Raw genomic sequence first — 22,541 nt, 5'->3', positions numbered from 1 at the left:
GATTCGTTTGCAGCGCAGTATTAATTTTAGCAGTACTGGCTTACGCATGTTTTATTTCCCATAGTGCATGTATTTCTTCATACTACCTTAATTTCGCAATAATGTGTACTTGCGGATAATTGGAAAATGCTCATTAAAACCACATGTGAGTAATTATAAACGCTATAACATTAATTTCACAATTTTATATAGCTCATTGCACTGAGCATTATTCTTATAATTATTGTATCAATTGCTCGGTTTTCTAAGAAGATATCTATATATTGACTCACTATACGGCTCTCCTCACCAAGGGCACTAGCACTAGTGTATACGTATATAATTATACCACACAGAAACCAACCCTATATATAAACACTACCACTGTTATTACACTTTGTGGGATTGTGTATTATCTTGCTTTGTGGAATGTAATTAACCTCTGGTTGCTATTATGGGTTTCCCCTGGTACTTCCCCTGATGATATCTACATACACGTACATGTATAGTACTGCAAGGGCATCATTAGGTTACGTTGACAGCTATGTATATTTGTTGACGATTGTTTTGCACACAAACTGTTTATTTAGGACCTGGCCTTTACTTAGCTAGCATTATAATGTGTGTGCACAGATGTTGAAATAGTGCTCTCAGTTGAGTATAATTATGCTACTTTTTGTCTTCTTTTCGTACTTGCATGGGTCTGTAATTTGGACAACGTAGTTTGCAGAGCAGAGGAGCAAGGAATGTAATGATAATTATAGAAGAGCCAGGAACAAGTATGTATAGCATAATGATATTCATAGCTGACACCTTGATGCCCTAATTGCCCTTGCTCCAGAGTTGGCTGGACTGTTGTCACTTGTGCAAAGCATGTACATACAAACACATTTAAAAATTGGGTGCATGGACTCAACTTGTGAGGATTAACAGGAGTACTATAATCATGTTGTCACTGAAAGTAATTGATTGATGATCAAGAATCTAATTAAAAACTTGACATAAAATCACGTACATGTACATGCACAGGCCACACAGTCAGGTAATAAACCGGGAACACTAGCTACTTTAAAACTCTGGTTATTAATTTTTCCCATTCTGTGGTGGTGGCTGCTCTTCATCTGCTGATCTAGAATCTTCATTTGCTTCAGTTTGCTGCTTGTAGACTGCATTGAAACAGAAGCATATAGGTATAATGGTATAAAGCTGGAGCCTATAATTATAATAATTATTATAATAACAAGACTTACATTCCTCCAACTCTTTTTTTTCTTTAACATTCGTATATACAGCTGCTCCTCCTGCAGTAGCTCCAGCAACACCTACCCCAATCCCACCACCGACAACAGCTCCGATCACAAGACCAGCACCAGCGGCAACGCCGAATGATGGAATGCCAATGGCTAAAGCACCAATTACAGCACCAATTGTGGCACCCACTCCACCAGCAGCCACTGCGGCTGTGCTACCTATTCCGATAGCAATCTTCATTCCAAGAGGCATGGCACTTGAAGAAATTGATTGGTCCCAGATTTGCTTTTGTTTTATGTCATCAGCATTCTGCTTCATTTCATTTTTCTTTTGAACTCTAGGAGCTACAATTTTCGTCAATCCTTTTCTGCAAACCTTTGTACTTTTTTCGTAAACCATATTCCACAAATAAGAGAGCCAAAAATCCAAAAATCTCGATTTGGAAGTGCTACTTCATTTGTTTTCCCTGTTATTGCAAAGCCAATTTTCTTTTCTTGAACTGGTGATGACATTGCTGCCATAATATCCTGAATCTGCCGTTCCCATATTTCTTGTGTCCTTGAGAAGTTACCACTGTTGTTCCCGTGCTCGGCCAATGCTGTCGCACATCGATGTGCCCTTAAAAAAGCAATGACGCACCTTTGCCAGATGTCAGCACCATAGGCATTGGTGATCTTTTCCATTCCTTCTTTTATTCCCTCTCTTTCAAATGCAAGCCCATTGACCGTAATGCAATAAAGAATCACACCAACTTGATCTTTCGGGCACTGAGCTCTGATTGACACTGGAGTCTGATCACTTGAAACTCCCAAACCTAAGAAAGCACAAGCTGTAACTGCAACTCCATTCAAGCTCTGTTTCTTAAATACTATGCCCTGTTTGTTGGAATCGTCTTGAGTAAGCAGCTCACAGCCTGCTATTCCATTGACAACCATTGCCACATCTGGGCTTGGCTGCCCAGCTACAACAAAATTAGAATGATCACCTGTAATATTAGCTGTTGCCATTGCGTTGACTTTAATCACCTCTAGCTAGCTCTACACGTACACAGAGATCTAGAAATCTATGGATCTGTACTATAAGTCTAGTCATATACAGCTGTTCTGTTCCGGCATGCACTAGCCTCGATCCCAGGCCGATCCGTCTCTAATTGAACGCTAGGTCGCCTCCTCGGCCTGGTATTGATTGTATCTGGGCGTGTATCTGGGCATGTGCTGTGGTTGCTGTGGTTGCTCAGGTATTCGCTAAAAAAGAGCGAATACCTGAGCAAGGTGGAACGAATAGAAACACTAATAGTGTATGTAAGTATACTTACTCCGTAAATCACCGTTAAATCACAAAGAACTCCGTGTCATAGGTCTATTTTTTGCAAGTTTAGTTTGTCATAGATATAGGCTTAGCTAGCTAGAGTGTGAGGAGCTGTCTTGTGCGAAGGAAGAAGGAGCATCACTCTTGTGAAAGAACAGACCTAGGTTCTCAAGTTCTGCTATCAGTGGCTACTTTTGATTGACTACACAATTTAATACAAGCGCTTGATTAGACCATTGATTGCCAGATACACTTGGTAGAGTCTATCCTTAGACTCTGGCCATCGATCTCTTGTATACTATGCTCAGGGGTGTCCACAAGTGGCTGGGCCTGGGATGTATTGTCAAGGTGAGCGATATAAATCAATAATACCCTTTCATCATTGGAAATTGTACACTATAGCCTATAGCCCAATCCTTGGTATCTGGATCAAGATATGACATTACGGCACTGGCACTGGTGTTGTGTTAGCCTCCTTCACCGGCCTTCAAGGAAGTGCAGCCTGGGATCGTGGCTAGTTTTGTGTGGACCATCACTGTGAGTTACAAAATGTATAGTGGAATGGTGCAGTTAAGTTCATACTAATTTGTATACAGGAGCAAAATGGAACCTTCCCCTCCAACCCCCGTCGTACTCCTCCTAGCTGATGGGTGTGAACTCATTGAAAGAGGATGCCCCAGTGCCACTCGTGTCCTTCCCAAGGGTCCGATCTTATAGAACTACCTGCACTAAAACTACTGACGTGGAATGGCTCTTTCAACACTTGTGGTTGCTATCCTGACCAGTGACGTCAGGATTCTACTGTCTCTTGATGCACTGTGAACACACAATCTTTGTTATGCCACCTGAAGGCGCAGTAATTATTAAGTCTTTCTGGAAGCTCTTGTTTGAGATCTTCGCTTCTAAACATCTGCATTTATTATGGACGCAGTACTGCTGTGCACAGTATTAATTTCTAGTGTCATATCATTATATCGCTGTATTTTTAGCCAACTGTGATGAACTGAAGATTTTACAGTACATAGCTGATACTTACCAGTTTCCGGTCACGCCCAGATACAATCAATACCAGGCCGAGGAGGCGACCTAGCGTTCAATTAGAGACGGATCGGCCTGGGATCGATGCGTAGTTGGGCGTGGCCAGACTACACTTTGTAACACAGAAACCATAGAAGGAACCCCAACCCGCTGAGTCAGCACTTTATCATTTCTTTATCCCTTTCCTTGCCATTCGTGAAATCTGGAACAGGAGCGTCTTTAGGTCGATCAATTAGTGTGGATCCGGCCTCACCACGCCTCCAAGTCATTCTATTAGTCTAGATCCGGCTAGCAATTCTAGCTGGGACTCCCAGTTCTAGCTCCTTTTGTTTAGCGTGTCAGAGACTGGGAGAAGATGATTGGCACTCCCTGGCTCCTTTGGATGTACAGCTGTCCAGATCCCTAGAACATACCCTCCATTCTGACGAGTTATCAGTGCATAGGGTGCTTACTAGATTCTTGCCAGCCAGTACAGTTCAAGCTACACACAGCACCGCTCAACTATTCTCTACCCCATTATCTAGCTAAATCTGGTCCAACTAGACAGCAGACACAGCTAGTTAATTCAGTAAAGCCAGGGGTAGCCCTACTTCTACGGTTGTTCAGTACCCACGGTAACAATTCCTCTGGGCTGGGCTAACTAGTTGAGCCACGCCTCCCAATTCTCAAGGCTAGGTACATGTCTCTGTCTAGCTGCTTCTTCAGCTTCTTGCTCAGTTTTGTGGCTTAGAGAAAGGCCAGCTACTCAGGGGGAAGAGTCCAGATGAAAGTCTGGCAGCCAGGTGACGTCCAAACGGTCAGTTATTCTTTCCACCAACTTTTTAATCTAGTCTAGTCCTGCTTGCACTGCTACTACTACTGCTGCCTACTGCTGCTACTCTTCCTAGCTAGTCAAAGGTTTCTTTTTTTTTTTTTTTTTTTTTTATAACTACATATGCACAAAGAGACATCAAAGCTTACATCAAAGGACACAGATTTTTAGCCTACTTGACTGATAAGGCGGTTACCTAGACTACAGTTTGTTTGTCAGGGAGGAGCTCACATACAACTTCATCTAATTCATCATAACGATTCCTTACCCATTGTTGTAATTTCTACAACAGATTGCCAAGGAAAGAGTTATTGTCTATTTGTCTTGTATTACGTCTCCTGTTAGTCTATGAGTCGTAGTAGTTTAAAACTATCGTTGCTACACCTGCTATATTAAGACAGAAGACAAAGAAACAAGGAAACTGCAGCAACAACTGGAACTTTGTGACTAATCTTAGTTTCTGGCTTAGTGTATGGCTATGCTACTCACTTTTTAGGGTCACTAAGTATTGTTGGCATCATTTCCTACTAGTATAAAAGGCTATGATCGTTTGCAGCCTTTGGCTTAGCTAGGATAGCTACTTTCTCTGCAAGTTTCCAAGGAATTGGAGGTTACAAAGAAAATTAAAAGATTAATTAACAATCGTCCAACCTCATCTGAAATTTATAGTGTCTATGCTGATACCAACGTTACCTGTTGGCAAAGCCTTTGCCATAATTATTATGCTGTGTGGATTCTAGGCTGAAACAATTCGATTTAGACATAGTTAACGATCTTTACCCATTCTCAAGAGTATATAACCGGGCGCGCGGCGCGGCATTGTTGTCAAACCAATCACTGTGTGAAAATGAAGCAAAGAATCAGGACAGTTACATTATTAGTATTTTTGTATCTATTGCGTTCGAGTTTAGCATCAATCTCAGAGGTGTGCAACAAAGAGAGCTGCTACATCCCCACTGACCAAAACCTGCTGCATGCATTCTACACTGATGAGCTTCAGGCTATAGTGGAAGCTAGATGCTTTGCTGCATGCTCCAGTGAAATACTTGATGAGGTAAGTTGCTGAGGGCCGTGAAAAATCATGTTCAATTCTAGACGGTAAAGTCATAAATTGTGTATTTGACGGGTACATAGTTTTATTACAGCTAAAATGTCACATCCATGGCATATACGCTTTATTATCAAACTCTTTCAGAGTTATTGTTTTGCAGCTGCTTGATTTTGAGCCTGATTGCGTGTAGTTTGTTTACAATTTGCAATGTGATCAAACACAGGATGATATGTCTACCATTGCCCATGCATCACACACCTAATAGGCTTCTCTGGTATCTGCTCCACGACCATTTGTGGACCCCTCCTTTCTACATTGTGATAATGTATCCAAGGTAACAACAGAGACACACATGATAATGTTATTGCTGGTATATTGAATGTGCATGTGTAATGTCTCGAATTACAGATTGAGGACTGCACCCAAGGATGTGTGATTAAAGCAACGATGAATTTAACCTCAAGCTTGTGCACCGGACAATGTGTAAGTGCTAATAAAAATGATTCCACAACCTTAATTCTTTCACCGCAGAGGACTGACTGTGTGGAGTGTGAGAGCACTGATCAGTGTAGTCAGCTATATTCTGACACCACTTGCTCTAGAACCTGTGTGCGTTAATAAATTGCTGTTTTCTCTCCATAAATTATACACTTAATATTGTTTATACAGAGTGAGGAGTACTGCAGACAAGGTTGCTCAATCTCTAATGGCAGTGATAACATAGGTGACTTTTTGTCTGTCTGCTCATGCAGATTTTATAACCAGGCATTAATTATTGGTCCCCATAAATTAATGTAGTTCAGTGCCTATATATTATTCTGCCTTTTTCTCAGTTGACGACCACTCTCTGCTTGATTCACCAACTCTCCAAAAGGTTACACAATCACCAGAATTGTTTCGAGCTGGACTTTTCGATTTCTCAATTAGTTCCATCCCATCATTGAATAGCACTGTCTCGGTTTTGATAATTAAAATAGAGTACCAAGGGAACGCAAGTGTTGAGACCAAGTATCTACTTTATCATGTCCCACCGAGTGTTTTGGATTTGAGTCGTCTGGCTTGTACGACAGTTGCTGTTTCTGTTGGCCTGGTTACTAGAGAGGGTGGTTTTGGTTTCTCTGACACTACAATGGTGTGTGTCCATGGAGGTAAGAAAGATACGTAGCAAGTATATAGTTCTGATGCATGGGGGATTAACTGTAATGTTTAATTTGGTTGATGGCATTAAAGCACCTTGTACCTGGTTAGTCAAAACACCATGGTAACGCAATTATTGGGATATCAGTATTTATAGTTGTTGCCCACATGTTTTGACTTTACAAAACTATTATCGTGTGCCATGCAGCCATAGAGGATGTGTTGTTGAGTTAACAAATGTCCCTTGGGTAGAAATTAACTTTTAAATGGACATGAGGGATTTTGGTAAAATTATGTTTCCCCCAAACAATTTCAAGTTAGCCTTAACACTGTAAGACCGGCTTCTTCTGCTCCCTAAATTTAGGGAGTAAAGTATAATCCTTCACCCAAACATACTCATAATTATATTATCCTTCATCATAATGTCTCTCCTTGTGCAGAGACGAGATTCCCCGGGAAACCAACTAATTTGACTATCCAAGTGAGTGAGGATTTCCGAGATGGCTTCGCTGGTCTGGCTAGGGCTATAATCACGCTTAACTGGCAGAAACCTACAGGTGCAGTGTAACTGATAATATGGACACTTTATTTCCTATTCTCAAGCTATATAATAATATTACATCAATTAATTGTCAAAATTACATATTGGCTATAATTATACACTTGTATCATTACTATTATGTATATGGTCATGATTAGAATACCACCAGAAAATTCCCAGTATTGGTCAAATGGACAGTTTTATGTTTCCAAAAATGAATGCTCACGATCATATGCACACACTAAATTAACTGTGCCATGCACCTACATGCAGATTCTGAGTACATTACACACTACAATATTGTTCTGCGACAGCCAGCATTCAGACCCAATTGTGGTACGATGTTACAGCTTTACACTGCAAACAAGGTAAATTACTAGCAACTTTAATTCGGATGGTTTGATATCACATTATTATTATAGTTACACATAAAACATTTCAGAATGCTACCAGTTTTAAGATGGCTGCCAGGAGAGCTACTGATGGACCAGTGTTTGGTTCACGAGGAGGATGCTTATACAACATTACTGTGAGTGGTGTCCTCATACATCACATGCACATTGTTTGCAGATCTCTTTGTTTGCAGTTCATTGTTTGCAGTTCATTTGACTGATGTAATTTCTTGGTTATATTAGGTTCAAGTAAAACCCGGCTCAGGGCGCTCTGCAGAGATACCGCGTGCACTCATTAGCAGAGGTGTGTACGCATGCATGTATACTAGTTGACTTTTGGTAGATAATTCATGTGCCTGAATTTTTCAATTCAGTAAACTACTGTATAACACTTCTCTCGTCTTCATGCAGTTAGTGGAGAGAAACCTACGCTCGATTTACGATGCTTCTCTCGTCAAAATGAGAACACTGGTCAATTCTCAGTTCTAGCTGTCTGGAGTATCATTCCTAATGGTCACAATTTCACTGCTATCCATGAGAGTTTGTCTCGTGCCGATATGTTTGTGAACGTGAAACCTGTCAATAGTTCTATTCCTGGACCAGGAAGATTGTTGATATTCAAAAAAATAGCTGTGGGATCCGATTCACTAGGAAAGGAGAATGAAAGTTTTATATATTATCTCACCAGTAATTTTCTGGCTCGTTCTTTGTACATGCATTACCACTGGAACTTGTGGATACTCGTTTTAAGGTGAGCCTTTAGTGGAAGGATGCACTATTTAAGAACTTAGGAATGGAATTGTTTGACTATACGCTTGTGTATATAGTACAGTGCAATGTTGGATGTGAACTTTTTTCCATTTTCAGATTCAATCCATTCGCAATGAAGAGTTCTTTTATCGTCTGCTACCATCAATACAATTATGCTCCATAACAACCAAGCCCTTACCCCCTCGTGCGGTAGACCAAGCCACCATTACAGTAGAGCAAGAAAACTTGTCACCAATCCGAAAAAATCTCACCATTAGTTGGATGTCTCCTAATGTGACGTATGGGAGAATTGAAAGAGAGCAGATTAGAATCTTGACTGAGCCTGTAATGAGTAACATTATCAACGAGGAGCTTATTGTCCACCTGGAAGATATTGAAAGAGATGTGAGCCCATAAACTCAGTACTGTGTTTCTATTATCTTACATTTACTTAAAGAATGTGTGCTAGATATACCTATCTTCGTTATGAGGAATGGCCATTGTGATTTTTGCTTGTTTAATTTGTATAGAATGAAACGGACCCCATTCAAAGAATTGCTCAGTTCTCCAGCATTGTGGTACCAAACAATCAGCTGTGTCTCTTCATTCAGGTAATGTGTATAGGTGACTATTACCTAAAACAAACCAGTATACATGCATGCAACTACGTATGACAACTTGGTGTTTGTGATCCACTCAATTGAACAGAGTATTATATTAAATGCTCACATATGCACCTGTTTTCATTTTATCAACTCCGTGCACAGATTCGTGTTAGCAATCTGTTCCTCTGGAGTAACTGGTCTACCCCCTCCCCCCTACCCACAAACACCTCCCTATCTACCAACTGCACTCTACTACATGTACCCACCCCCAGTAACAATGGCAGTAACGGTGGTAGCGGTACGGTACCGGAGTCAATTGTGAATACTGTAACATACATAGTGACATTCACCACACTGGGGTCAGTGGGACTGGTTGCCATGGTCGCTGGTGTTGGGCTCTCCTGTCTATGTTGTCTGAATCACAAGAAGAAGAGAAATTTAATAAAGCAATTATTAAGTGTGAGAAATGTTTTTACGTTTTTAGTAAACTGTCAAATTTTATACTGTCTATAGTTTCAAAATTACATGAATACTCGTAATCACATTGCCTTGTATTTCCTTCAGGATGCACCCCATTTGGTACCCGAGACTGGGATTTGTCCCAAGCCCATCAAGTCACTGCCTATTTTTGACCCGTGGGAAATCCCCCGAGGCAACGTGATACTGGAGGGTGACAATTTAGGAGACGGCTGTTTCTCTAAAGTGTACAAAGGAATAGTGAAGGGACCCATCTCTTCTTCGAAGGTCATGAAAAGGAGTATTTGTAAAACAGTGGCCATCAAGCTACTCAAAAGTGAGCTCTCCAAAGTTGGCGTTGTCACGAAATTTACCCGTGCATAATATTTATATGGCCAGAGAGATTCTTCCACGGCCTTCTTCAAATTCAATTTTAAACTTCTATGTTATCAAATTAATTGTTGCCTTAACACTATAATTATATTGAGTTGTTTGAATACAGATAATAATTATTACAGTGTATATGAGTTTCATCTCTTCAGATACAACTGAAAGCTCTGACAAGAAATGCTTTCTGGATGAGATAGAGTTGGTTAAGAAGATCGCTGAGAGGAGCAATCCGTATGTGGTGGGTCTAGTGGGATGTGTGACCCTTCAGGAACCAATGTGTCTGCTTACTGAGTTCGTACCTCATGGAAACTTGGAGGTCTATCTCCAGGCCATCAAGAAAATGGTATGTTTCTTTGTAAGTGATGAGGAAAGCATCACATTTTAGGCACGCCATTATTGTTGCATTGAATATATAGCTACGTGTTCCCTCATGCAACCGTTGAACGTTTTCACTCCCTGTATAATGGTCACAATTATACTCTCTTACTGCAATTGCGATATATACCAGATGATCATTACCTCCCATTCCACAGGCACAGCATAGAAGGAAGTTTAGTGGAGCTACCAGTACCATATCACAACCAGACTCTGGTTATCAGGTACGTTTCAAGAAACATCTTATACAGTGGAACCCCCCCATGCCAACTGTGATATAAAGGTCAGGCACCCTGATCATGATATGAACAGATTGTGTCCGAAACAACCTGTCAAAATAGGTTAACTCCCCAAAGGCACCCAGTGTTTCACTGTATTACACTTAGACTCCATTATCATAGTGTGATCAGTTGAAGAAAAAATTTCTCTCTTCTTTTAGGATCAAAACTCAGGTGGAACGTTGTTTTCCCTAAGCGACTTGTGTAATGGAATATGCATGACCTCTCTGCCTAGCCTCGTCATAGACACACCCACTCCATCTCGTGCCACGCCCCCAAATGGTACCACTTATGATCACCTTGATGAGAAGGAAACTCAAGAATATGATCACTTAGAGATTGAAAACGATAATGGTGAGTTCTTCAAGCTAACCTAACACTTCGTTACGCCTATAATTACCTTGTGTGCATGTAGCTATAATTACAATCCGAATCCTTAGTGTTACCCTTTAGCAGGGGTAACACCACCGCAACTTATTATCACATCTTATAATCATTGCAGCTCCTAGCGTAGATGGTGGGTTGCTATTCAAGAGTTACCAGGACAGAGTGGAGCCTGACGAATTTATTTCATTTGCTTTCCAAATTGCGTCGGGAATGGTGAGTGCAACCAATTAGAAGTCAGTAACACCATTAGTATAAGGTACAACTAAATTGCTTATATAATTATAATTGTTAAATAATGCTTACCTCACGCATGTGCATGCATGCAGGTGTACATCAGCAGTCTAAACATCGTCCATCGTGACTTGGCCTGTCGTAACATCCTGGTTTGCAATGACAAAAGTCTAAAGATCACTGATTTTGGACTGTCTCGTGTCCTCACTTCTGAATCAGACCAAGAGCTGTACATCAAGACCGATCAAACCAACGTGAAGTTGCCTTGGAAGTGGATGGCCATTGAGGCTTTGAAAAATGGAGTGTACAGTAGCGCTTCGGATGTGTGGTCCTTTGGCGTGTTGCTCTGGGAGATTGCAACACTCTGTGAGTGCATGGTACACCTGCAACTAGCTTGAAAACAATTAAAGAAAGCATATCCTAGTAGTTATGACCTCCCGAAATAAAGCTACATTGTTACCCGATCCTCATGCATAGATTAAAATGCTTATACTGTTTCTATGCAGGTGATTTCCCGTATCCACATATTACTAGTTTCGCTGAACTCTTGAACTATTTGGAGAGTGGCAGTCGACTCGAGTCTCCAACCAAAACACCCCCGGAAATGTAATGGTCATAATTAAAAATGCATACTGCAGCACAAACTAAGTTCATGGAGGATATAATTATACGACTATATTGGCGTTGCAATAATAAATCAATCCACAATATCTTGGGCCGCTGATGCATTCAGAATAACAGTTCTCAGATAACACCACTCACCCCCCCCCCCCACATACACATACACATACACAGCGAGGAGTTAATGAAGGAGTGTTGGAGGGAAGAGGCTGAAAATAGGCCATCATTTGTTGCTCTGAAAAATAAATTTGTGCGAACACTGTCTGAGAAAAATGCTTACACCCACTTCATCAACTGTGTACCAGAAGAAGGAAGCTTAGAGGCTGAAACAAACGTACATCTTTAAATCAATGTTGCTCATTGATCGAAGACAGTGCATGCACACATGCATATTATCATGCATGATAATTCCTTATGGTGAAACACTTATGGTTTGGCGCGTAATTGTATATAACTACTCTTCTCTAAGACAGTCTACATAATTATTGTGTATTAATTATATGAAGGTCATCAAACACCTATAGTAATTCTCACTATTTTTAGTTGGCTATTAAGGAACAATGTTGTTCATTTTCTTAGGCTCCAAGTTGTGCTCACAATGACAAAGACGAAAAGGCCTCCATGAGCAGTAGCTCTGAAGGTTCCCCTCCTCCTGCTGAAGAAGAAGGGAATCACTCCACCATTGCTCAGAGGGACAGCTATAATCCTTATGTGGGTACACCCAAACGCTTGAAGGTCTTTGATGTCAACACCTCAGTGTTTGCCATCTCTTCTGATGCGGATGGTCTGTATATAGATAGCTAATTATGTGGAACTATAAATCCTAACAACAATTTCATTCAATTCTCTTGCTGTTTTATAATTATAATTATGCCACTGTTTCAAATTAGAGCTGATTTTGATTGGGTCTAATGTAAAATTAATATTTTAGCAAGTGAAGGGTATCTCATTGCTTGGTTACAGTATACATGCAGTGTACAAGCTCATATCTCAGCATTTTCCATGGCGGTATATACATAGCAGTCTGCTATATAATTATAGGGTTTGGACAATGCATGGTTTTACGCTATAGATTCTTTAGGAATCTTGTAGATAGTGTGTCAGTCTATGCTGTATATATTTGTGCTGATGTTATGCACATGCAATGAGATTTTGGCTTGCATTCAATCATTTTTATGCCTCGGTGCGCATGCGCAAGCGAGCTATACAGTAGTATGTTTGTTAAACGTGTACTGTCGTTTACATGTACAAGGGGTAGATTTGTCTCCCTGGAAACAAATCATAATTATATATAGTAGCAATCATCAGGGTATATAGCGATTCTTCCTATTATGCACATGCATACAATCATGTTGATTATTTTGCTTTTTTTACAATTCATGTATTATCATAAACTTTATGACATTAGAATTAATATAATTATATAAGTGATATATATATAACATTGTGTGAGAACATTGTGTTCAAATAATAAATATAAGGTAACAAACACAAGTGAACAGCAATATAATTATGAACATCATGACCTGCCCCAGGCAAAAAGCCACTAATGCCGATAGTTACGATATCAAATTCTCTGCCAGTTTTAGTCTAATTCTTGCCACTGTGGGTCGACCATCCGGTGAGGCCGACCAACATTCCTGCATTAGCAGGACAATATTCTGATAGTGGACCTGAGATGAGAGAGAGGGTTCCTCAGTCAACATTAATATGCCCCCAAATGTGTGACTGTACAGTACCCATCAATAAAAAGTTCCCGTTCCGTTTCTATAAAAACGCACGTATAAACAAACGCTGGCGTTAAACCGAATGTAAAACGGCCACTTCCCTCTCATTATAAATCAAATGGTGATGTCATTATGAAAAATTGAACACAATGATACTTTACAATGAGCTAGCTATTATAATGTACGCAGACATACTGCACTGGAGAATTAAGAGACGATGATCTTCATGCATTCCAGGTCACAGATGACTTGCATGAAGGGCAACTAACACTACAACCTCATGTGCTCAAAAGTATACAAAGTTCTCAATATGGTTCGGTGTTCATTCTCCTCATTATGCCTCGAGGCGTAGCCTCATGAAGAATACGGTAAAGCCGACTGTGTGTGTGTCACTGTGTATTCCAGCTGTAACTGCTCAACAGTTGCAATGCAACGAACAACTAACAGCTTCTATGCGACGAACAACTAACAGCTTCTATAGGCTTCTAGCCACGTTCTCTTGGATTTTGATTCGTAAATTTGCAAAATAAACAACTTTAGTGGGAACAATGTATGCTCATTTCATTTTAAATGTCCACGCTTTAGGTTTCACATTAAGTAAGTACGTACATGCATGTTTATAGTATTTTTCTTTCTCTTTTCTCTCTCTCCTAGTATATAGGTTAGCTGACAAGTACAGTTTAGCCTTCAGCACACACACCTAGCTATAATTATTCAGAGCTAACCAGCGTACACAGTAAACTGCTAAACCTTTCTTGACAATTTGCTCACTGACAAATGTATCACTTCCTGGTGGGCGTATTCTCGAGACAAATTAGACTGTGTAGGAACTTTCACTCAAAAGTGGCGTAATTTCGGACGTGGGCGTAATCTCGGTAGAGTACGGTAATATCACTACCATATAATTATATAATTATATTATAGTGGGTTAACTTTGTGGGGAACGCATTCGTTATTTGCGTGGGCAGACTGACCTTGATGAACAGTTTACCCACGATGGTTTACCGAAACGCATTCACTGCAGTGCACGAAATGATAAGCAAATGAAGTTTGTACTCATTCAAATCACCGCTGTCGTTCAAAGAATTATTTTACCTTACGGAAATTCCCTGCTGTATATACGGTATTTGTAAATGAATCAATGCCATAAAATATCCACTCTAAATTATACTAACGTTCCATCTTTCCTCCAGCTGTGGTCTCACTCTTTGCTCTACAACCACCTCCCTCACCAGCTCTATAGTGGGGTCAGGCGGAAGGAGGTTGTGGTACGGCACTGCATACTCACTAGGTTCACCTGCAGTATACACAACGAGGAGCTATCAATATAATATACACCATAATCAATTGGTCAAGTATATAACTCATGCATGCAGCTTTGAACAAGGGACAATGCCCTTCTATATAACTTAAAGTCACATTTCGAGATACGATGAGCCATTTTATAGCATTGGCATCATATAATTTTATAATCACATTGAATTCTACTAACCTTCACCCTCTGACCTCCGAAGAACCTCCCACATCACAAGCCCGTAGCAATAAATATCCGTCACACAGAATGATTGAATTTCTGTCGTCACAACAGAGTTATTCAACACCTCGGGAGACATGTATCGCTTAGTGCCCACTTGCACTTTTACAGGGGCACTCCCAGGAAGAAGATCTTCTGCACCAAGTGATAAACCAAAATCAGCCACAACGCAGCTTCCAAATTCATCCTTGAGCAGGATATTACTTGGTTTGATGTCTCTGTGGGCAATCCCTTCATGATTCCTTCCAAAGAAAGATTTGAAGGGATGATGAAGATATTCCAGTGCATCGGCAATACTGCAAAGGATACGAAACACTTTCTTCTGTGGAAGTGTGTTGTGTATGAGGTGGTCGGCTAGACTACCGTGCTCATAGTACCGCATAATGAGCCAAAATTCGGTCGGAAAAAGAGCTGTATGTGTGAATAATCATGTTTAACTACAAGTAGCTCAGCATAGTTTGATTAATTAACACATAATATAACATAAGCTGTTAACAACAGGTACGTAGCGTTGGGGAACATTGTAATAATTATAAACTTACGAGGAGTGTGCAAATCGGCCCCGTAATAAATGGCTATACTTTCGTGATTTAGAAATGATCTTGTGTAGATACAGCGTTCCCTCTCAAAGCTCTGATCATGATCATCGATACTTTTGTAAATCTTGACAGCCACAGTGGCACCAATACGTGTGCCCTTCCAGAGCGTACCGAAACCACCAGAAGCTGGGTGAGTTATACATGACATTAGGTTCCCATGCAACAATCTTAGATAAAATTATGTATGTACAAGCATGCATAATTATTATTTTCTTTCTATACATCTATTTTGAATGCCTCTTACATTACTATGTATAAGGGATGTATACCACACCTAAGAGGAGGATATTTATGGGGTGCATATCCTCCGAGTAGGTGTGGCATATCTGACTTATACCACATGACCATAGCACTATAAAAGGATCTCCCCTAGCAACAAATTAATAGACGATGCAAAAAAGAACAAACTGTGCCGAATTTTGCAGCCGTGCAATAGCTAGTTGAGTAACACGTTGACTCTTACAGATGCTCACGAGCTTCGTTGGTCAAGCGTTGACCATTCGACGTCTTTTACTGGAGTTGCAAGCTCTCTTATAGATACTAGAACTAAAGTGCAAACCCTCGGCTGGTGACATGATTATAAAGAAAACATGCAGAGTAGTGATATAATGCAGTGCATGTAGCGTGTAAGACTATAGCACAGCAACTCAAGAGCAATAAAACTAAACCAGACTGGAGAGGCAGGCATGCACGCTGAAACATTTGAGAACAGTGGTACATGAGACATGCATTGTGAAAACCTGGAGTCTTAAAGAAGCATGGCGGCTCCTGCCGGGCTGTTGGAATATAAGATCCAGGGTCAGTCAACAACCATGCAGTCACAATTCTAGCTTTCTACTTTTAATAGTGACCCTACTATATTCCATTGTTCCTGGTACGGGATCACTTCAGCTACGTGTAGCTAGATAGCTACCAACGTGCAAGTTTAAGCTTTTTAGATTTTTAAGCTTTAACACCCGAATATTTAAATCACTATATTGTTGTGTGAAGGCTGTCTATACTGTAAACGTAGCGCTATGGCATCCAGGTGAGTAGATTTACTTGTGACAAACAAACAAACCAACGGACTACTATACCCGTGGCCGCCCACGCACGCGCGCAACAACTGTGCATGCCTGGGGCTGTATATTCTATATAATTACATCCTACAGCTGTTGACCAATGAGACTTAGTGGTGACATAAGTGTGGTGTAAGTATACATTATAGTGTTTTTTGGAGGTCTCAGAAATGGAAAAAACTGCACACAGCAAATGTATGGCATACCAATTAGCTCAATCAATTTGATTTCTTTGGCGATAGTTTTTGGTTCCAATATCCGCAAAACTCCTTCTGACCGCCCCCCACTGGACACACAGCTGTTGCCACTCTCGGAAACAAATGACACACTTTTAATCTGCAAGTTCGTTTCACACTTGTTGTTCTGTGTGTGTGTGTGGGTGGGGGGGGGTGGCCCAGTGGGGATGTGTGTGGGTGGGGGTATGTGAGTGTATACAGTGAGGTACGTCCACGGCATCACACGGACATACGTACAACATACATAACTTCTTATAGTGGTAGTCTCTAGTATCAATTTGTGCGAGTGAGGGTTCTTGTCCACGAACATTTTAAGATGAACAATAATTATGAAGCAACATTATTAATCAGAGTGTTGAATTAGCAATGCAGGGGCGAAGAAATGGAGGGGGGCAGGGGTGCTTATGAGCCCCTTCGAATTGCAGCTGTTAACTAGTCTAGTACAGTAGTAGACGGCTAACACACCCAAGTGTTGTCTGACGCAGACAAACAGACGGAGCATGTCAGGCGCTGCTAGCTACACTGATTGCAATAAAAGAACTTTCATTTTCTGTAATTATAGGGCGACCAAAAAGCGGGCATGGCTAAAAAGAATTGAGTATGCCCCCCCCCTCTCCGAATCCCTTATCAGCAGTAAGAAAGCACCCAATAGAAATACTATCGGTCACAGCAGCATGTATGACGTCACTGCAATCATACCTTCAGGCTTGGCATGGCGGCACAGCAAGCTTAAGTGTTACCCATGAAAATCACGATTTGAACTACCCACAAACTCCCAACGTCATTCTGCTAGTTTTAGTCTCACAGCTATCTGTTGATGCGTACAACAATCTCGTTTTGTTTGTGCAATAACTATAATTATACACTTTTATTAGTTGATGATTATTGACGCCTGATGAAGTTTGGTGGTTACTATGTAATACCTTAAGGTGACATATTTCACAGGTAGATTTGTTTGTGTTTTACAGTTTTGTACATTTTGCTGGTATAATTTTTTTGCGAAATGTCGATCTGGATATATTAAACAAGAGGGCGGCCAATTATTTGTGAGTACTAATTTTTGCGATTTTACTCTCATTCGCAGAAATAGCAGAAATAGCAGAAATTAATACACGCGAAAATATGTCACCTTAAGGTATTGATAAACATGGCCTGACAACTTTGCTACTCTATAGTATACATAATTCTAAAACTCACAGGTGAACTTCGACGAAAAACGTAGAAGTAACAAACAATAGTCGGGATTACGAGCAACAGCACGATAGCGACAACGATAACAATTATGCAGATACCCCACAAAAATAGAGTTTGATCTGTTGCCTCTGTGGGAGGGAGATAAGATAATTAATATAAGCAAAATTGCGATCAACTTCAGGACTGATGACCAGGGTGCATAGACTAACTAGGAATGAGCTGATAAATATCGTATAGCGGGTCAATTTTCGTGGGGTCAAAAATTCGTTCAACTCCAACACGGTGATTTTCGCGAGTAAAAATTTTGTTTGCCTTGCACTGCATTGCATGCATTCCGGTGAACTACACTTAAGTTTTCGTGGGTGAAAAAATTTTCGTAGAGGCCGGTTGCTGATGAAAATAACGAATATTTACACCAGGAAAATTACCCGCTATACGTTAATCACAATATTGCATTCTGCGAAACCACACATGCTATTTGTGCAGCTGCACACATAGGTCAGTGCCACACAAAGGAGGAGCAACATGATCTATAAACAAAGAGAAGTGTGTCCTATACATGTGAACGTACCTGTACCATTGCTTGTAGGGGGTTCAACACGGCCCGGTTCAATCAAGTGTGAACAGTTTGCTGGGGGGCAGTCTGAGGGGAAGGTGACTTGGAGACACTGCTCGTATGTCAGATTAGGGGGCATGAGGCACTTGTTACACCCTGTACTGTCACAGCACTGACCACGATGCCCTGTGTGGGGGGGTTAGTTTGTTATGTCGGAAATCTGGAATAAATATACAGCATAGCGGGGTAATTTTCATATGAACTACCCATTTAAGCATTTCATAATATTCGTACAGCTTAGGATAGTGACGCAGAATTACCCTACAATACGAAATATATAAGATTTCACTATACAAAAATAACCCGCTATATATGTAACTCCCTTAAAATCAGGACACTCAAGAGCCAAACAAGACACCTCAAAGCACATAGATGTATACACAACACCAAAAGTGTCCACTTCTGTAGATTACGTATAGAGTGCACGTGATGGGTGGGTTTCGAAATGTGGTGGAGTGCCAGGGTGTCATACAGGATTTTGAAGTAGAGGGGAGAAATTAAAAAAAAATAACCAGAAAATGTTGCTAAAAAAAGGTCAACTGTTATTTCAATACACAGCTATGGACACACAGTCATAATTGAAAGGAGGGGGGAAATTGGAGCTAGGGGGGATATCCCCCTTCCCCCCCTGTATGACACCCGGAGTGCATAATATAGAAGACCAAGAGTTGGCAATGTGGTCTATTAGTTGGTACCACAACATACCGATGTCTTGCAGGGTTTTATGTACTGACAAGAGTCATAAAAGAGAGGGAGTCTCGAACGAAGCCTTAACTTCCTTGCATCGAATGTAATTCGGAAAGTAACGTGACTTCCTGTCTGAAACGCGTGATTGAGGTTGGCAATAACATTATTGCTCCAGGGCCGAGGCCGAGGCAATTAATTATAAGTAACGGCTCCAGGCGCTTAGATTAGCAGGAAGTCCCGTTCCTTTCTGAATACATTTGGTAAGGCTTTGTTCGATATTACTCTCTCTCTCTTTATTATGGACTCTATATAGGTGCTAATGTAACACACACTTTAGTAACTCACTGGAATTAAAGAAACAAGTCAGGCCGAGAAGAATGTAGACTCGACGGGTGATGCCAGTATCAAGGTTAAAGTTCACTAGACACCGATTTGCATTAGTGGAGCAAGTATTGTTAGTGCACGGTGTTGCCACATCATCACAGTAGCAGATTGGAGTAGAGGCTGTGTGAAAATGAATATGAAAGTGAGTCGAACATAACAATAAGTGAAAAAACAGATTTTCACGGGATTGATTGACACCTACGTGGCAGAGAATACCAGAGTGTGTACCAGTATAACGATGTCATTTGTATACCTCCAAAGTTTCATTTGGCGAACACTATTTAATGTTGTCCTGGATAATAGGACTACTATGACCTAAAGTACTTGAGTGTCCATAATAAAATTAAAATAAAGCACCACAGGTGCTGATGCCTCGGTGGAGATAATATTTTCAAATATTCCCTCTAACAGTGTTGAATCTGTTTAACACCCACATGTCAATTAATGTCGCACAACTAAAATTCCAAGTGGTGTATTATGAACTCTAGCCAGAAAAGGGCCATTAATCTTCAGGTCTTCACGGTACCATACAGGACTTTGAAGTACCGTATAGCGTGTAATTTTCGTGGGGCAAAATATTCGTGGTTTTTGTGGTTGGAGGTCTGACCACGAATATTTTACCCACGAATGAAGCGACCTTGCCTACCTTTACCTGCAGTGCAAGCTCCAACCACGAAAATATTACCCACGAAATGTCTCAATATTGCTGAACCACGAATATTTTGTCCCCCGAAAATTACCCGCTATACGGTAGATGGGGAAATAAGAAAAGTAACTAGAACATTTTGCTAAAAAATGTCAACTGTTACTTCAATATACCCTGTTAGTATGTAAAATTGCCAGCTATGGACCTCAACTAGTACCTGAATGCAAATTTTATTGGGGATATCCCCCCAGTAGGACACCCTGATCTTTAGGAAGAACAACTGGTATAAACCATAGTATCATAAACACTACATCTCTTGTATATATACGTACCTTAATACAAATTCGCTAGAATTCGCTAAAATTAGTACCTATTTATTGTAAGGGTATCTGATTTTTGACTAGATAACCCTGATTGCCCTCTGTTAGTTGTTGCTATAGGTGTCTATTGAGATCTACTGATTTTCACATAATTTGTACAACACTGCATGTGGTTGTGATAGTATGATAGAAATACATTAACCTCCAAAGTGCACCTTAGACAATCATTCCGCCAAATTTTCTGCCCCCCCCCCCCCCCCCCCAAATTTTCAATGCTGTACGGCCGTCGTCATTTCCCCCTCTGGCTGAAAATCCTGTATGAAACCCTGAAAGTTATTAAAAGGGTTGAGTAGTTCCACTAAAGCTCATTCAATGAGCCTGGAATACAAAGCACGGAGTACACTATACACACACATACTTATACTTCAGTGAGCCGGGGGGGGGGTGATCAAATAATTTATATTAACACCTCCATGCACTGTGTCTGATAAATTGGATAACTATTTTTAACAAATTACCGTTACAATTATACAATAATTATTAGAGCAGTATGGAATATCTAATGCGCACAGTAACTCTCAATCAGTCAAAGCAATACATTTGGAACATTGTGAAGATTTACACCTATTGAATTGTTGTAAAAGAGTCATCATCATGTGCTATAAAGTGGGCAGGGGACTAATTTTTAGTGAGAAAAGGGATGTGGTTTGAATATTGTATAGCTAGAAATTTCTGCAGCCCAAAAATTCTGTGAAGTCTGCAAATGAATGAGTAAACGCAGAAACATTATCCGCAAATGCTACGCCTAATTTAACAGTTGAAAGTGAAATATTATCCGCAGAAGGTCTTTTTAAACTATTCGTAGAATTTTTGGGCCGAAGAAATTACTAGCTATACGGTAATATTTGTTGGTTAACTTACAATTTTTAGTTGCAAGAGTGAATATCCCAAGAAACCTTCAAATGTGGTAAAATACTCGTACAAAAGACGAACATGGCTAACAAGCTACAGCTTCAGCTACTGAAAATTATCAACACTCTATTAGCAACAACCAAGTTCAACTCCTGGCAACAACCATGGTTTTTAGTGGACCTTCATGAAGATCAATCACACAAGATTGTGCATGTACAGTGCAGTGTGTAGTACTCTCACTGCACTACAACAGTACGTGTACATGTAGGGAGGGATCTAGTGGTACAGGTATTCTACTCTATCTCAGGTCATTTTCCCACAGACACCTCCCAGTGTGTACACAGTGGGTAGTGGGTACCACAATGGGCCTACCATGTACCAAAACAAGTCCTCCCAACCATTCTGAGAAAGGAACTGCAAGTAGCTATTACTGTATGCACACACAACAGCTAACTCTCTACAATTTAATACACGACACCATGCAGTCACTAAAAACAGAGTCTGGTTGCTTACAATTCTGAGCTCTGTTGGCGGAAGGAGCCCATAGCAGCAGCAGCAGCAGCATGGACATGGTGCACATAGACACTGGGACAACGTAATCTCTCATTTTGCAATCTCACAAACTGGAGAGAAACAAACAAGGAATTAATATACTCTTGCACATATAAATTATGGTTGGTCAATGCAGCTAGCTGCCGCAAACTGCATGTTCCATTATTGTACTAACTTACACTGTCTAGATCTAGTGCTTTCTAAAATCGCGTTCAGCTTGTACCTACATGGCCGGCCTGCTGCAGACAATACTAACTCAACAGCTCAAGGTTGCTCTTCTTGCTTCTTTTCTAGTCTGGGGGACCTTTTCTCTGATTTTGCCCCCGACCTATTAGTTGGCCCCCAGACTAGCAATAACTATGAAAATCTAGCATTCCAATACAGACCACAAAAACATATTTTGCACTAGAATAACCGCAAACGAGCCCCACCCACCCTACTTGTCAAAGAGGGTGTGGCTGATTGCTGCAAGAGT

At 40.6% G+C, this 22,541-nt stretch overlaps 4 protein-coding genes across 4 annotated transcripts in view; 3 read left to right on the top strand and 1 right to left on the bottom strand.

Moving 5' to 3' along the window:
• The window catches only part of LOC135347803 (uncharacterized), a gene marked incomplete in the record, with an annotated part of 825,189 nt that overhangs the window by 70,953 nt on the left and 731,695 nt on the right, over positions 1-22,541 (top strand).
• On the top strand, positions 4,702-8,515 carry LOC135347892 (uncharacterized). The gene is made up of 12 exons (XM_064546006.1): positions 4,702-5,441; positions 5,704-5,772; positions 5,847-5,921; positions 5,970-6,047; positions 6,108-6,162; positions 6,272-6,586; positions 7,016-7,132; positions 7,390-7,484; positions 7,559-7,645; positions 7,752-7,812; positions 7,920-8,259; positions 8,376-8,515. Exons 1-12 carry the CDS (start codon positions 5,235-5,237, stop codon positions 8,440-8,442), a joined length of 1,566 nt encoding a protein of 521 aa, XP_064402076.1. The 5' UTR covers positions 4,702-5,234; the 3' UTR covers positions 8,443-8,515.
• Positions 8,413-12,472, top strand: LOC135347856 (platelet-derived growth factor receptor beta-like). Its single transcript, XM_064545958.1, has 12 exons — positions 8,413-8,663; positions 8,789-8,869; positions 9,026-9,322; positions 9,428-9,656; positions 9,862-10,052; positions 10,243-10,308; positions 10,524-10,716; positions 10,865-10,962; positions 11,076-11,346; positions 11,487-11,586; positions 11,776-11,935; positions 12,181-12,472. Exons 1-12 carry the CDS (start codon positions 8,541-8,543, stop codon positions 12,403-12,405), a joined length of 2,034 nt encoding a protein of 677 aa, XP_064402028.1. The 5' UTR covers positions 8,413-8,540; the 3' UTR covers positions 12,406-12,472.
• Positions 13,063-22,530, bottom strand: LOC135347889 (activin receptor type-1B-like). The gene is made up of 10 exons (XM_064546004.1): positions 22,246-22,530; positions 22,028-22,137; positions 19,598-19,756; positions 18,521-18,691; positions 17,953-18,077; positions 16,726-16,882; positions 15,405-15,587; positions 14,821-15,273; positions 14,504-14,625; positions 13,063-13,274 (listed from the first exon to the last, which is right to left on the bottom strand). The coding sequence occupies exons 2-10, from the start codon at positions 22,119-22,121 to the stop codon at positions 13,161-13,163; spliced, it is 1,578 nt and encodes a 525-aa protein (XP_064402074.1). The 5' UTR covers positions 22,122-22,137; positions 22,246-22,530; the 3' UTR covers positions 13,063-13,160.

Source organism: Halichondria panicea, chromosome 14, assembly GCF_963675165.1.
Source record: "Halichondria panicea chromosome 14, odHalPani1.1, whole genome shotgun sequence".
In the NCBI taxonomy this organism is placed as follows: Eukaryota; Metazoa; Porifera; class Demospongiae; order Suberitida; family Halichondriidae; genus Halichondria; species Halichondria panicea.
This window is presented reverse-complemented; position numbering and strand designations above follow the sequence as displayed.